This window comes from Protopterus annectens, chromosome 1.part0, assembly GCF_019279795.1.
Source record: "Protopterus annectens isolate FY-2018-M chromosome 1.part0, PAN1.0, whole genome shotgun sequence".
Taxonomy (NCBI): domain Eukaryota; kingdom Metazoa; phylum Chordata; order Ceratodontiformes; family Protopteridae; genus Protopterus; species Protopterus annectens.
The window spans coordinates 387,677,145-387,695,386 of NC_056725.1; the positions used below are offsets into that span (position 1 = coordinate 387,677,145).

An 18,242-nucleotide genomic window follows, 5' to 3' on the forward strand; every position below is an offset into this window, starting at 1 on the left:
AGGGTGACATACAAGAGTGGAGGAAGATGCACTCAGGTGGATTATATGTTATGTAGAAGGGCCAGTCTGAAGGAGATTGGAGACTGTAAAGTGGTGGCAGGGGAAAGTGTAGTTAGGCAGCATATGATGGTGGTTTGTAGGACGACATTGATGATCAAGAAGAGGAGGATGTGTGAGGGCAGCACCAAGGATCAAATGGTTGAAATTGAAAAAGGGTAATTGTGAGGTGATGTTCAGGGAAGAGTTAAGACAGGCACTGGGTGGCAGTGAAGAGTTAGCGAATAGCTGGGTAACTATAGCAGAGCTAGTAAAAGAGATGGCTAGAAGGGTGCTTGGTGTGACATCTGGAAAGAGGAAGGAGGACAAGGAGACCTGGTGGTGGAATGAAGAAGTACAGGAGAGTATACAGAGAAAGAGGTTGGCGAAGAAGAAGTGGGATTGTCAAAGAGATGAAGAAAGTAGACAAGAGTATAAGGAGATGAGGGGCATGGCAAAGAGAGAGGTGGCGAAGGCTAAGCATAAGGTGTATGAAGAGTTGTATGAAAGGTTGGACATTAAGGAGGGAGAAAAGGACCTGTACCGATTGGCTAGACAGAGGGACCGAGCTAGCAAAGATGTGCAGCAGGTAAGGGTGATAAAGGATAATGAGGGAAATGTACTCACAAGCGAGGAGAGTGTGTTGAGCAGATGGAAAAAGTACTTTGAGGGGTTGATGAATGAAGAGAATGAGAGGGAGAGAAGGTTGGATGATGTGCGGATAGTGAATCATGAAGTGCAGTGGATTAGCAAGGAGGAAGTAAGGATAGCTATGAAGAGGATGAAGAACGGAAAGGCTGTTGGTCCAGATGACATACCTGTGGAAGCATGGAGGTGTTTAGGTGAAATGGCAGTGGAGTTTTTAACTAAATTGTTTAATGAAATCTTGGAAAGTGAGAGGATGCCTGAGGAATGGAGAGAAAGTGTTTCGGTACCGATTTTTAAGAATAAGGGTGATGTGCAGAGCTATAGTAACTACAGAGGGATTAAACTGATCACTCACAGCATGAAGTTATGGGAAAGAGTAGTGGAAGCTAGGTTAAGAAGGGAGGTTATGATTAGTGATCAGCAGTATGGTTTCATGCCAAAAAAGAGCACTACAGATGCGATGTTTGCTCTGAGAGTTTTGATGGAGAAGTACAGAGAAGGTCAGAAGGAGTTGCATTGTGTCTTTGTGGATTTAGAGAAAGCATATGACAGGGTGCCTAGAGAGGAGTTGTGGTATTGTATGAGGAAGTCGGGAGTGTCAGAGAAGTATGTAAGAGTGGTACAGGATATGTACGAGGGTAGTGTGACAGCGGTGAGGTCTGAGGTGGGAGTGACAGATGCGTTTAAGGTGGGGGTGGGATTACATCAAGGATCAGCTCTGAGCCCTTTCTTATTTGCAATGGTGATGGACAGGTTGACAGACAAGATCACACAGGAGTCCCCGTGGACTATGATGTTTGCAGATGACATTGTGATCTGTAGTGAGAGTAGTGAACAGGTGGAGGAGACCCTGAAGAGGTGGAGATATGCTCTAGAGTGAAGAGGAATGATGGTCAGCAGGACTAAGACAGAATATATGTGTGTGAATGAGAGGGAGGATAGAGGAATGGTGAGGATGCAGGGAGTAGAGGTGGCGAAGCTGAATGAGTTTAAGTACTTGGGATCAACAGTTCAGAGTAATGGTGGGTGTGGAAGAGAGGTGAAGAAGAGAGTACAGGCAGAATGGAGTGGGTGGAGAAGAGTGTCAGGAGTGATTTGTGACAGATGAGTACCAGTAACAGTGAAAGGGAAGGTCTACAAGAGGGTAGTGAGGCCAGCTATGTTATATGGGTTGGAGACAGTGGCATTGACAAAAAGGCATGAGTCAGAGCTTGACGTGGCAGAGTTGAAAATGTTAAGATTTGCACTGGGTGTGACGAGGATGGACAGGATTAGGAATAAGTATATTAGAGGGTCAGCCCAGGTTGGAAGGTTTGGGGACAAAGCCAGAGAGGCAAGATTACATTGGTTTGGACATGTGCTGAGGAGGGATGCAGAGTATATTGGTTAAAAGATGCTAAGGATGAAGGTGCCAGGTAACAGGAAAAGAGGAAGGCCTAAGTTAAGGTTTATGGATGTGGTAAGAGAGGACATGCAGGTGGTTTGTGTGACAGAGCAAGATGCAGAGGACAGGAAGAAATGGAAACAGTTGATCTGCTGTGGCGACCCCTAACGGGAGCAGCCGAAAGAAGAAGAAGAAGAAGAAGAAGAAGAAAAAGAAGATTTACAGACAAAAATTTCAGCTAAGGTTGTTGGGGCCACCCAGTGGTGCTGGTTATAAAGTGCAACTAGTGTAAGGTCTTTCATGTTTTGATACCCCTTTGAACTGTTGTCACTTTAAAAAATGGTATTTTAATCATATTTAATCTCCTAAAGAAGGTGGTAATTCACTGAAACTGGATAATGTTTTGTGGAAAAAAGAGCAGAAAATATAGAGCTGCACTGAAACTGCTTCAGGTAATTATGGTAGATATGTGCACTTCAGCTGGTTGTTTAATAATTTTTAAAGTTACTGCCTTTCTCATCTGCCAGCCATTCTGGGTATTCTGCTAGGATCTTTGCTTGGCCCAGTTATGATTTCCATCTTTGTAAATATCACATGTGACATGGTTGGCTTACCACGGTATGTGGCTCACTTGACACTGCTCAGGTCAGCTTCACATATGTACACTGTCCAATCTATATATCATGGCTTTAGCTCTGTTCAAGTCTGGCAGGTTTTTACGTCAATACCCTGAAAATATTCTCTCTATTAAGCCCTTCCCTCTTTTCTACCTGTTTGTGACCAGTTTATCATCTCTTTGGTTATTTCATACATTCTAGCTGCAAAATCAGCAGAGTTTCCTAGGGTCATATTTTACAGTGAGCTCAGGTTTAGCTTCCATGTCCATTTTTGCCAGAAAGCCACATCACTGCAACACTACAATGGCATCATCCATATTTTCACCTTTTCTTTTTTGATGGACAATATATGCTGCTATTATTATCATTATAATTACTGCCAGAACATCACAGCAATGAGGCATGACACCACATTACTGGCAGGACAGGACATCACAGCAATGAGGCATGACACCTCATTATATCCAGGCTAGGACCACAGCAATGAGGCATGGCACCTCATTACAGCCAGGCTATGACATCACAGTAATGAGGCATGACACCTCATTACAGCCAGGCTATGACATCACAGCAATGAAGCATGACACCACATTTGCCAGTAGCGTACACCATGAGGTCAGTGATGAGCACCAACAATAATGTCCCCATTTGAGGATGTCCTAGAATGTACACTCATAATTTCTAGATCAGATACAATCACAATAATTACATTATGATGTGGGTTATGAGTGCACATACCTCTCAACTGTCCCGATTTTTGCAGAATGCTCACATTTTTGGCTTACATTTTTGGTCTGCTCCTCATGAAATTTGTGTTTTTCTGACAAATCACTTGGATGATCTGAGGATTGAAGTCACTAAACAATGACATATATTTGAGTTTCAGACTTCAAATCCTTCAAAAAAGGAATGCTGAAATAAACCCTGCTACTCTAGCAACTTGTTTATAAGAGCAATATTTAAAATATGTCCCTATTTTTGGGCCTTTGTACCCCCATTTTGTTAAGCTTTGTCCAGGTTTCTTGCATTAAGAGGTTGAGAGGTATGTGAGTGCATCACCTTCACATATGCAGGAATAATACCAGATCCAGTGAAGGCCCATAATGTTTACAGACCATTTCAATTTGTGACACAAACAGAATTATAGCATTCCTGGGGCAGGATAGAATTCTGAACAGCCAGCAATGCAGGAGGCATTGCATTTCAAAGAACAAACCAAATAAATAAAAATACAATGGACAAATCTACAGACAACAAAGCTGCAGATAAAACACTTGGATTATTAAAATCATTTTAAGTGCTTTCATCCCTGCCCAGGAACTCATCAGAAGTGATTTATCAATATATTGACTAACAATTATATACCTTGAGTTAGTGACAAGGTCAATAGCACTTGAAATTTAAAAAAGACACATCACAAAACATAAATGAGATGGAAACAAGAAGCCCCAAGCAGTTATATTTTTATGTTAAATGGTGTGCAAACATGGCAGCTTCTACTCATAGATAACCAACTTGTTACAAGGTTAGAAATGCGAAAATAAGAAAAATAAAATTGAAAAATAAATAGTAATAATGAATACAAAGTGGAAAAAACTAATGCTAACAATAATCTACTCCACATGTAACATATAAATAAACTTAAATACCAACACTAGATGAAATATTGAACAAACCTGCTCAGTACAAATAAGAAAATGGATATTATTTTTTTATAATTTAGCAGGCTTGAGCTTTAACATACTGCAAATAGAAGTACATTCATTCAGGCTTGGAGGTTCTACAGCACTAAGTTTTAACTGCCAAAATAATGTGCAAAATTGTGCTCACAATTCCCATGGTCCACCTCTTAGATTAATTGTTACCTGCTGTAGTACACAAAACAGAAGCTTTTTATGCTGTATACCAGTCAAAGTAAACTTATATGATGCATTAGTGTCACATTTCTTTTTTATATCATAGTTATGTTCATATATGCTTCTGCACAAACTACGCCCTGTCTTTACTATATCAACAGCTTCTCATGGGTCACAGAAAGCTATAAATATATATAAATATATAATGCCCTTTGTTTCACAAATAAACCCAGTATTAAATTGGAGGCCATGTTCTAAGCCCATTCATTTTAACGTGGTAACAACAAATACAAGAAAGCATATTTGGCATGCACCATACTTTACCATGCCTTTTCTGTTCCTTGCATTGTGTCCATTATTAGCTACCTGATGTTCCAGTTTCACTTTAATATTCTATTTAATATTCTTGACCCTTTTGTAAGTAATTTGTGGGCACTTTCAAATACTCCTTTAACCTCAATGTAGCATTCAAACTATCTCCAGTTGCTTTCTATACAGTGCAAAACCTTATAAATATGAGGGATATATTTTGAAAGCATGGATCTCTCAAATGTGTTATCATCATTGTTCATTATATTTTGTTGCTTATGTATCCTTTATCTTTGTCTAGCAAAGGCCTAAATTTATCTTTTCTACACTGTAATATTTTATTTTTATATCATCCAGAAAGTGATCTGCATAGTCCCTTTGCCTAAACATAAATATCAGTTTGATGTAATTCTTTCCAAAAAGTTTAGTCATCAGAAAGCAATCTACATAACCTCACCATCTGCTCCTTAATGATGCTTCTTTTCTGAAAATGGGGGTAATTACACTGATTATAGGTTCATAGGTTCATAGGTTTATACTTGGCTATTGGCCCTAAGGCATTTATAAGCCTATCCCAAATTTTTGTGGCTTACGCCACCCCTTATATGAAAAAATACTGTGCCCATTAGTTTGTTGTGCCTCTGTCCAGCAGTGACACAGAGATGATTCCCAGGATAAACCTACGATCTCCCATCCACAGGTGAAGATTTCTCTTGAACAGAGCCAGCGAGGTGCTCTGCCTCACATGGATCAGGATTTTATTCCACAGCATAGGGAGTCTCTGAGTGATAAATCTATCCCTCCAGCACGTCCTATTTATATCCGTGCTAAGGTTTAAGTCGCTTGCTCTAGTGGTTTTGGTGGATTTGGATTTTTTGAGGTGGAGCATGTCCATTAATTCCGGGTTGGACATGGCCTTGTATGTCAGGCACATGTCACCTCTGAGCAGAGGGTATGCAACTGAATAGAGCGGGAGTTTCTTCAATCTGGCAGCATATGACAGATTTTGGAGTCCCTTTATCCTTTTGGTGAGGAACTTTTGGGGTCTCTCCAATTGCTGCAGATGTCGGGTGAGATACATCCCGAATGGTGCATTGTACTCGATCATTGGTCTGATAAGTGAAGAGTACAGGAGAACAATGACCTCACTAGATCTGGATGTGAATCCCTTCATGATCAGGTGGGCAATGTAGAAGGTCTTTCTAACCACTTTAGCAATGTGAGTGTCAAAAGAAAGGCCACTGTCAACCTGGGTCCCCAGGTCCCTGATAACCTCTTCTGTGCTTAGTGGATTGCCACCTATATGGTAGCTTGGGGTTACCTTGTTTTTCCCAAAGGGTATGACTATACATTTTTTGGCGTTTAACTTCAGGCCATGGCTCTGGCACCAGCTATCTGTTTCCGTGAGTCCCTTCTGAAGGATATCCATGTCCGATGCACTTTCCATTATGCAAATAATTGTTTGAGAAAGTAGGTTTGCAATTAATAGCGGGTCTTAACTTATGATTTAATACATTTTTATCAATAAAAATAGCCAGTAATTAATACTCTCAAAGGAGTGGGTATAGGTGAATTAAAAAAAGGCACATTATATATCCAAGAAATTCATCAAGCTATGGTGAGTTGTACATGGACTAGCTCAAGAGTGTCATACTGCTTGATCAGCCTAGAGGTGTGATTGTTTTTGATGTAAATTAAGACATCTCCACCTTTTGTCCCTTTTTGTGCATTAACAGGGCTAAATGTATGGACGGTGTTATAGCTCAGCACTGCTGGTGATCTCTCCGTTGCCTTAAACCATGTCTCTGTAACTACACAGCCATCTATAGTCTCTAGTGTGAGGAGAGTTTGCAGGGACTAAAGTTTTTTGTTTAGGCTCCTGGCATTGATCAGTATCACCTTTACATTATAAGAGGTTGGTTTAGCTATGATGGATTGTTTATTAGACTGGCAATGCCAAAAAAGGCACTACAAGGAAAGGACAAATGATTAGCCAATATTCAGATCAATCTGTAGGGAAGCAGTGTGGTCTTTTATCCATATCCTTCCAGGATGAGAAGTATCGTACCCCTTCAAATGACACCAAAAACTAAGAAAATTATTAAAGCCAATTATGTTTTATTCATATTGTGACATACTAGGCTTATACTGGTCTGGGGCACATACTTCAAGAGCCCAATTGTACTCCCTTTACATAGTCCAGGGCTGTACATCTCAGGTCATTTACACTCATACGTATTATGAATGAGATATACTGGTGCTTGCATATTAATGACTGAGTAGATGTTTGAAGTGGAAGGTCCTTGCCCCTAATAGGCAAATGGCCATAACCCTCTCTTTGCTCATCCTGGTGAGCGGGACGTCTATGTGTCCCACAATGGAGTCTCATATGACAAAGATATTGGATTGTGAGGTTATCTGTCTTATGGGCTTAGACACCATGAGTTGAGGCTCAACATGTCTTGGTGGCTGTTGATGTGGTAGTGTGTTTTTGAAATAGCTGTGGATCATTGTTGTACTTATTGCATCTTGGAGAGCTTTGAGACTTAAGTATTTTACTTTTAAGGACCTTAGCAAATACGGGGCTGTGTGTTTGTCCTGTGGTATGTATAACATGTGATGTTGTGTGTTTCTGACAATCAGTTTGGTAGTTGTAGTGGTGTTTTGTAGGAGCACTGCCACCAGAGACAGTATATACTGGGTCTATATTACGATGTTGAAATGCCGTAACATCGAACACCTGAACGCCAACAAGTATTCAGCAAAATTCACTTCCATGATTCACTGAATACTTGTCAGGCAAATAAATACTTGCCCTGCAATCCAACGGAACTAATTCTAACTAAAGCAAGCCTACCAATGTGGAGGGTTGTGCCCCCGACACCCCCCCAACTTAATTTGCCCAACAACTATTCAGCGAATCGCAGAAGTGAATTTTGCTGAATACTTGTTGGCATTGAGGTGTTCGATGTTATGGCATTTCGACACTGTAATATAGACCCTATATACTTATGTACAGGAATAAAATTCTCAACTCTGGATGAAGTAACCAGCGATAATAAAGAAGAAACATTAAATAAAATAAAAAGTCGCTGGATAGACAGGACACGTAATTCTTTATTAGAAAAATATGTGAGTGCTTTTGCAGAGACCTCTCTGCCTAATCAGACATATTATTGGAATTAAAAATTCATTTAAATAGTGGTGCACCATGGTGTCAACCAATCAGTTCCATGTTAAAATCAGTAAACCAAATAACAATGTTCATGGTATAAAAATATATATATATATATAAATATAAAAACACAAGCATCTTTTATACTGTAATAGTTGCCTCTATTTTCATACAGATGTAATCTAATTACCAAATGTATGTGATTTGTTAATGTAGATTGTTTAATATCTATTCATGCCTATAAATGTCTATTTAAAAATGTTTGTAATATGTTGGAGCTTTTCTCCCTGGGCCTCCATTGAAAACTTTTCTTTTTGACAAAAAACTGTTAGACAAACCTGATAAAAGCAAAATAGATACTATATATTCTTCTGATGCATAAAAATTGCAATTTAGGGAAATTATTGATTACGTCTTAGATGACAGTTTGTGGCAGCTATCAAAAAATTACTCCTGAATGGTTTCCTATATAAATTATCATTTACTGATCCATCTACTGATTTGGTTATAGCTATATCTAAGAAGTCAGTCAGAAATAAATGTAATTTAGCTACAAACATTAGACCATAAGTATCCCTATTTAAATCAGGTAACAAAATTGTGCAAAGTAAATATTTTCCCCTCCTAGGTATCTATGCCACGTGACCATTTGTCTATGGCACCTATTCTTTCCACTGTAAATGATCTAGTTTTCCACACACTCAATAAATAAATCAACATCAAATAAGGCAAACTTTGCCCTATTGCTATTCTCCTCTGTAGCAGTTAACATTTATTTGACATTTATTCTGATTATAGAAACCATGATGTTCAAGCACCAAACACAGCATCATTATCAAACAATGATTAAAGTCATTGTTGTGTAAAAGTTACAGTCTATTAACAAAAATCCCATCTTACTCATTCCTGGATCATGAGGAATACCTGCACAAACTGATTGTTTGACTAAGGTACATAGGTATGAAAAGATGCTCATGTGTGTCTCATTCATTAACTGAAGAAAATTATCAATGTGTTTTAATCTAGATTTGGTGTTTCCTAGCAAAATTTAACTCTCTGTTCTAAATGAGCATAAAGGGATTCCATTACAGAGCCGTTACCTCAGACTATAGGCCTTCCTGCTGAATTTTAGAAAATATGTAAAACCTTTTTGATGAAGGATTGTGCACTATTAATTATAACTTCCACTGTTCAGAAGTCTTACCATTCTCAGCTGCCTGCGTTAAAAAATATTTTATCAAATTATCAAACTCAGCAGTAGGGCTCAAATGTAACAGTTAATATCTAGTATCAGTTAACTGTCTCGTTATTTCTTCATGATAATGACAAGTGTTCATTATTACCACCCCAGTGTTTATCAGCCCTAGTTATTATTACTATTTGCTTATCATTTCACAGGCTGAGTAATGCTAATGTTTCCATTTTAGTTAAGTTGCAACCATATTTTTTAAATACAGAAGACTGATTATTATGTAGTAATGCATCCTGTTCAAATTTTCTGTCTATAGGATAGTATGGTGGTTGAAAAGAAGAGTTTTTTTTTAAATCAAGTGGGTTCTGTTCCTATGCATAATGAGGTTTACTATTAAACCAACACTTTAAATTTACATCTTACATAAATTCTTGTTAGCCATTGCAACTTTATATTCAGATATGAATGGAGCGTAGTTTACTCCTTTATTAAGCAAAAAATGAAGCATTCAAAACAGTATGTGAAGACAAATTGACAAGCAAACCATTAAAGTCAACATTTAAAGCATTTTTACAAACAGATTTATAGCCTTGCTGTCTCTCTTTCTCTTGGTTCTGCCGCTCCTTTTCTAAAGGGCCTCTGGAAATATCAAGTTTCTTGTATGAATGTAAAAGACAGGAATCCATGGGCTCAAATTTTGTGTTAGTATTACATGATAAAGTAGACACACTGAAATCAGTGAAGCTAGACCCATGGTGACTAGCATGTTTCAAAATGGACTCACTAGATATTGTTTAATTTCAGTAGTATGGTACAGTCTAAAATAGATTACTACAAATAATATATGTCATGTGAAGTATATACTGATACACAGAATTAATTTAATTATAATGTAGCACATGGATGTACATTGATTCATGTATGTTTTGAAAGTTTATAAATATACCCAATGTTGATTTATGTATTTATTATTTATAACAATTTGCTTACAGGGCTAGTCTGACTGGACAGATAGAACATTTTCAGAGGAGGCCTAGGAAGAAAAAGTTCCATAAAAAAGATCATGCATGCATACTTAAAAAAATGGAAAATTAGAAACATATTTACATTGTAACAATAGGTTTTGGAGGAGAAGGAGACAAAATATGTTATATAAGGTAATGTAGACCATGACATATTACGAACAGGATACATGCACATGTCAGGAAATTGAATGTATATAAACATCATGAAGAACAAAGAATTGCTAGAAAGAATGGGTGCTATGATTAATTATTTAATGTTCTAAATCATAATAAGGTTCACTTAAATTGCTTTGAAATGTTGATATTTGCATCAATACTAGGCTTTATTTCACAGGTCATCAATTGTCTATGACAAATTAACTTCAGTATATAAGAGGCTTTCCAAATACTACTGACATGTTGTACTGATGATACTATTTTAAAACTTGTTTGTGTGAGCGCCTTACTGAGTTGTCTAGTTAGTAAAGTTTTTGTGCTTTCTGATTTATATAGTTTCAGTAGCTGGATAATGCTCTATTATACTCACTGAAGCCATTGCTGACCCTATAGTGCCTTTTTTTACTCAGAGTCAGCAAATGGTTCTCTAATCTAATAAAAAATCAAATACTGGACAATATCATGGTGGTACAGTTCAATGCTGGTTGTCAAAATAACAAACTGCCTGATCTTAAAGACCTTGTGCATTTGGAGCACTTTCATGTCTGTACTGTTACTAAGACTTGTTTTGAAAGTGCAGAAAGCATTCACTCTATAGTAAGATTTTGTGCCTATAACACCTTTAGATCTAATGGGAACTGTTGAGGACAATCCATATTTGTTACCAACCACATTACCTCGAAGTAGACTCCTAACAACTCACAAAGAGAACTTATACAGCTCACAGTAAATAATGTTAACAGATCATATCAGGTTTCCGGGCCCCCTCAATGATCCCAGAAAACATATTTGCTTCCTAATCCACTGGATGAATCTCAGACATACAAAATCTCCGGCATTCTGTGAGACTTTTACTACTCATCTATAAAGTGGGACACCTGGACCTCAAATCTATGCCATGCCCAAAAATTCCTTATTTTTTGGCCTGCTCCTTACTATAGCAGCTATATGCACTATTCTACTGGTATATCACTTTCCAGTTGAATCTGACCGGAAACTGGTTGTCATCTCCTACAAAATCCCGTAAACTAACAGATGCAAATATCACAATATTCAAAGTGTTCAAGTATACTACCTCCTACAATTCTATGACGAAGTCTCAAAGCTGAAGCATAAATGCAACACTTAAAATGTTGACACAGCTAGTAGCTATTCAAATCAAGTCTATGCTCACCTAGAAAATTGTTTCAATCTGTCAGTCTCTTCTAGAACTAAACAAAATGGGAAGTTTTAGAACAAAACCCAGTGGTTCCCATGCTTAAGTAAACAATAACCAATACAATAAAAGGAAAAAGCTTCTTATTATGTACAGCAAAACTGAAGACCCACAGACTAAGGTCAACATTAAAAAGACTTCTAAGGTACTGAAAAATACCATCTGAAAAACTAAGGAATCTCATGATCTTAGACTAACATTGGAAGCTATGGATGATTGCAAATCTTTCTTTACTTACATCAGAAGTTAAGAAATAGCAAGGAGCATTATTCTGATCTTATTCAAAATAGCACTACTTTCTCAGATCTAATGCATATTGCAAATATATTAGCAAAACATTAAGTACAAATTTTACCCTTAAGATATCTATACAAAACTTACATAACCCTAAAGATTTCAAGCCCCCTATCATCACTCAGGAACGCTTGCTAAGGGTTCTTTCACAAACAAAAAAATACATCCTTTATGGGACCTGAAAACATATGTTGCCAGCTGAACAACACTAACCATGCCATATGTTGACTAAAGCTATTCAGCCTAAGCTTAGCCACCAGCTTTATTGCCAGGTACGGTGCACAGCAGTTGGGATGCCACTTCACAAGAGCAACCCCACAACAGGCCCTAGAAATTACAGGTCCATCATCCTGAGAAGGCTTATTTGTAAGGTCAAATAAAGAGTCATAACTGACCAGATAAACTAAAGTGTTAAAAATCTTATATAAGACTGGACTCCCAGCAGTTTGGCTTTGTTAAGGGTAGATCTTGTCTAATGCATTTAGTAAACATTTTAAGAGGGTTATATGAGCTATGGTCAGGGATCACACTGTCCCTACAACATATCTTGACCTCACCAAGGTCTTTGATACAGTACCACATGCTGGCATAATTAGCAAGATAAATGTGCTGCAGATTAATTGCTATGCAGTTAAATGGATAGCAAACTGGCTGAAGGACAGAAACCCCACAGTGAGGGTAGCAGGTGCATCCTCAGACAGCATGAAGGTAACCAGTGAAGTTTCTTTTTTATCTGTGCATGGATCTCTTCTATTCTGCAATTACTTTTCTGACTTCAAAATTAGGGACCTCTGGTTAAACAAGTTAGCAGATGATTGTAAACTGGGTGTCATACTCAAACCTTATTCTGACATGAAAAAGTGACAATATGAATGTACATATGTTAACAGCTGGAGCACAGAAAACAGGCTAAAACTAAATGTTAAAATGTGGAATATTGCTGCACTCAGTAAATGATCTATCCACCTATCATATAGCTTAGACAACATCACACTCCAAAATGAAGATGTTGTGAGAGACCTTGGAATTTGGGTAGATAAATCCCTCTACTTTGATCATCATATTGCAACAGTGGTTAGGAAATCCTTCTATCTGGAGCAGCTGATCACTAAGGTTATCTCCTTTAAATCCAAAGAAGTCCTTACTTCTCTACATTCTGCACTGATCAGGCCATATCAAATATGGAACCCATTCTGAGATGAATCCGACTACACATATAAGCCTGCTGGAGAGACCCCAAAGGTTTTTAACAAAACAGATCACTGCCCTAAAAGATATGTGCTACCACTAGAAGTTAGATGATTAGTCTCCGTATTTAGTGTCTTATAGTCTGCTTGGGGTGATCTGTGCCTGGACTTCTTAACCATTAGGGATCTAACAGTACAGCACCTCTTATATCTCAATGAATTAATCAGCCAGTGAACATTAGGACCTGAGAGCTGAACCTGCTTCACAAATAAACAAATCAAAGTGGAGGGACAATTTCATTACAGAATGGCTACCCCTTCTCTGGAACAATCTTCCACTCTCAATCAAGCAATGTGACACAGTCTCTTCCTTTAAAAAGGAGTTTGACAACTGAATGGGTACTCAGAAATTCACACCCAGTATGACATGCATCTTGCTCCTTGAAAAAGATGCAGGGTCTAAGGGTGGGTACTAGCAAGGGGAAAATGGCCACATGGTCCAGTTGACTTGTATTTTTTATGATTCTGTTTCATGATATACATGTGCATGTTTTCCTAAGTATTGGTCAGTTTTATCTAAAATCAGCTCTGCATTGTTAACATGCGTTGGCTTCCGATAAGGATGGTCAACAGCTGTGTGAGAACAGACAATCACTGGGGTTGATGAATATGCTCTTTTCACCAGGGACTGTGATATCTTGGAGTCTGAATAGATACATAGCAGGGAAGTGTTGGGGGTGCATCCATCTGATATGGGGAACATGAACATTGTTTTCTTACTTGCATTTTCTGGAGGATTAGAATCAAAGCATATGCAGTAGTGGACTGATGTTTGTTTGCCAGAGTTAGCAACATTGATGTAGCTGCCATTCAAATGTTGCTATCATATCTGCACACACAGACACACACAGACACACACACACACACACACACACACACACACACACACACATACACACACACACACACACACACACACACACACACACACATATATATATATATATATATATATATATATATATATATATATATATATATATATATATATGTACTGTATACATATACATATACACACCATATACACCCACATATGCATAGTCTACTGAATAAGAAAATACTACTTACACTGTGAAAACACATCCTATGTCTTATAACAAAAAAGTGCAAGACTTAGTCAATTTTTCTATCATTTGCAAATTGTTCTCTTTCCTTACATTATTATAGTCATACACCAGCGTTGCTGAGATATTTCCTTCGGAGATGTAAAAGGTTGCAACATTTTCTTTGTCATTGACTGTTGCAGCAAATTGATTAACTTCTCTATTCTGTCCTTTCATTGTTGTCTGTATGATCTTAAGATGAAATAAAAAAAAATGAATTAACAAAATTCTACTCCTCTTCACCTAAAACATAATCAATAACAGAAAGGACACATTGCATATTCACTATGTCTCCAGTCACTCTCTAATATTCCATGTTTAATAAACCAGGTATTCACTATGGTTATAAGGAATGTATTTTTGTCAGATTAGCATTTACATTAATGGCCTTTCATTGTCTTGCTTTGCAGCTGGTACTTCTCTACACTGTATATGAAATAACATTAGACACTTAAACTACTTCCTTATATTAAACTTAAACATTTACATGCCATCAGGATCAATACTAATTTTGAATCATACATGAATTTTGCTGTCTGAAATGCCTCAAAACTAGCAGCTGTATCACAGTTAGACAATCGCATAATTTATCTTGTTTTTATCTGCCATCCATTTTTTTCTGAAAGACAATAGCTCTGCTCACACTGCAGTGACATCAAGCTGAAGAGCAGACTTGATATCTCTATCTTGCATACAGATTGCAGCTTCTTTGTTGACATTCCCTGGCATTCCAGTTCAAGCTGGAACATAATAGTTCACCCATAGGGCAGTAAGTCAATTTGCAGCTCTTCTCCCAAATAGGCATGTCTAGCAAAGCCTCAAAGGGTACTTAGCAGAATCCAGTTTCATCACCTGACTCTTCTCAAGTAATAGCAAAGGTAATGAATCTGCACCAAAACCTTCATTTAACCACTTGTTTGTATGGTCCCAGGCATCCAGTTTTTATCTGAAATTAAATTTGCAACTGTAGATGAGGGGAAATACATTGACTGAGCTATAAACCAACAGCCTTGCACAGAGTAGTCTCTTGCATCACTAGCAGACACCAATGCAATACCCACAGACCTGCAAGGGTTGACCTAGTCAACAAGCCACTCTCATGATGCTTTTCAGAATCATTCAAGGAAGGTGTTCATACTTACACATAGTGCTTCCTGAGAACCTAAAGGGAAACTATGTACTCTTTCCCTGAAGAAAACCTTGGCTACAGATTTGCAGATATTGATTTGCATGCTGTCTGCTTCATGAACAACAGTCAACTGTTCAAATGTAAACTGGATATTACAGTTTGATAGGATTAGAAACATATCATCCTCTGCATAAAACCTGAATGTTATGAAACTTATGAGCAGGAGTGTGAGTAATATACAGCCTTGGTGGAGTCTAACAACCACTATGAATGTTCTGACATAGCAGTGAGTATGCAAATACAATTTTTTACTCTATGAATAATACTGAGTATCACATACAAGTGATAGCAGTGCCTCAGTTACCAGTAACACTTTGCAAATGCTTCTCATGTTCCATGACAATTTTTTTTTTCAAATCTTAATTAGAAAAGTTCTATATCAGTTGAGAAGCCAGTGAAAAGGAAATGGTCAGGATGGATTCTTTACTCCTTCTTTTCAGTCAGTTTTCTTTAAAATCACACCATAATCTTTCTGAAGGAGATTGAGAAACCTAATCTCCTTTTAGGTGGAGTACAAGATTAGGCCTCTGTTTTAAAAACTGAAGTCAGTATCAGCATGATTTTTCAGTCTGTAGACTAACTATTGGCCTTCCACTGTACAAAAGAGAAGCATGTTAAATAATATATCCCCCCACTGCCAGTGCTTTCCACATCTCTACAGAGATTCCATGCACTATACTACCTTATCTTTCTTGAATGTTATCATAACTGCAGCCTTTCCAGCCACAGATACATAGTTCTCATCTACAGAGAACTCTCCAGCACCAGCATTTAAAAGTACAACCTACCCACTGGATTAAGGAGTTATTTAAAATGATCCTTTTGCCTGCTGACATTTTCGTTGGCCTAAGTTAGTACTGTACCACCCTAATCAACTCAGAAGCGTTGATTGTTGTGTGAAAAAGACCTTTCAGGACACCTGATGTTTAAACTCTGCAAGTTGTTTGAGCCAGAGTTAAGTGCAAGCTTTGGGTCAGGAAAAACAGCTGCAGTAGTTCTCATGGTCAGTCAGTATGCCTCAAATGAATCAGGAGAATGCTTTCTAAGAATTCTTTGGTAGGTTGCTTTACCGAATTTCTTTGCTTTCCTCAGCACTTGTGCTCAGCAGTGTGTTTATCCTGGGGATGCCATTTTCAAAGGCTTTGACTGATTTTATATAGTAGCTTTTCTGAATTTACATTATTGAATGATATTGAATATGTTGATTCAGGCTCAAAATTCTAGAGGTGAGATTTTTAAAAATTTCCCATTATGACTTACCTACTAAAGACGTAACTCGTGGATGTGTTCTAAACATATGACTCTCTGTTTCTTTCCCTCCTCCTTCAAGTTCCCTTATTTTTGGTCATGTATCATGAACCTGTAAACTTACATCTAACAATATTACACTAATATCAGTTCCTCCCTTTTTTTACTTTGTGTTCTTCATCTCTACAACACTTTTAGAGATTCAGATTCCAGCTGTTACCATATCTTTACTTCCAAATGAGAATGTTGCAGTATAATAAAGCAAAAAGGGCAAATAAGAGAAGGACCAGCAAGTATTAAAAATCTCCAAGCACCATCATCATTCAACATCACATTAAGTATTTTTCTAGCATGTCAGCATATAATACTTACACACCTCTCAAACTCTGAAACAAAGTATACTAGACAAAACAAAAATAATGGGAGATGACCCAAAAGTAGGGACAGATTTTAAATATTGCTTTTATAAACTTAGGACATTGCTAGAATAGCAGGGTTGCATTAGAATGCATTTTCTGTTGTCTATGAAGTCTGAAACTCTAATGCTTGCCGTTCTTTAGTGACTTTAATCCCTAATGATTTATCAGAAAAGCATACATTTTATGAGGAACAGATCAAAAACACGAGGCAAAACTATAGAGTTTGTACAAATTTTTAGACATATGAAAGGTCGAAGTATTTACAATAAACCACCAAACAACAAGACTTATCATTCTTATTTCTATACAAAATTTTTAGATCTGTGAAGAGAGAGTGATACATGAGGGTGCATTTAGAAAAAAGATGTTCATAGGTAGAAAAAATGGAGAAGAATCAGATATATGCATAGGACACTGTCAAAGTAATTACACAAAACATAACTTGTCATAACAATTCCCTGCACATCATTTATTTACATTAGTCATCATTAGCAATAAAATAGTTATGCAACCATTTGTTTCATACATTTGAATACTCTGATTAGATTTCTTTAATGTGATCTCCGTCTCATAGGAAAAAAATCAGACATTGTCACTGCAAGGTTACTTCCTGAAACACATTCATGGATTTGGTGCAAGAATGAAGCAAGCTTTTATCAAAGTGGTACAATATTTATTAGTATTAAAGGCTGAATAACATGACATACAAATCAGTACTGGGTACAGGTTCTCTAACTTTTTTATTTCAGAATGTTAATTGTTGTCAAATATAGTTTTGATTAGAAAAATCCTGATCACAACTACATTTTACCAGACTTTGAAAGGGATGTTTTCTTTTGAAGATAAACTCTCCAACATTCCCCATGCATGGATCTTGCCACTTACATGACTACCTCTGCTATCAGTGCACCTTGGTGTTGAAGAGCCCTAGGTCTTTACTATCAAGATAGCATGGGACATTCCCTGCCAGTATTCCAGTGGGATGGCAAATTTCCTCTCAACACATCCGGTGAAGGAAGGTTCTATGTGATGAAATCAAAAGTGGTAAATTCAGTACAGGTCTCATTTTCAAGATATGATATTTGGCTGGGTAAGCATAACCTGAGCAGACAAAGTATTACATCTGCT

At 37.4% G+C, this 18,242-nt stretch overlaps 1 protein-coding gene across 1 annotated transcript in view; it reads right to left on the reverse strand.

Annotated features, from left to right (window-relative positions):
- LOC122801344 (pulmonary surfactant-associated protein C-like) overlaps positions 1 to 18,242 on the reverse strand; it is a 114,372-nt gene that overhangs the window by 58,069 nt on the left and 38,061 nt on the right. The window contains exon 3 of the mRNA XM_044070887.1: positions 14,313 to 14,450. Within this exon, the coding sequence (XP_043926822.1) occupies positions 14,313 to 14,450 (138 nt within the window). The remainder of the gene's footprint in view (positions 1 to 14,312; positions 14,451 to 18,242) is intronic.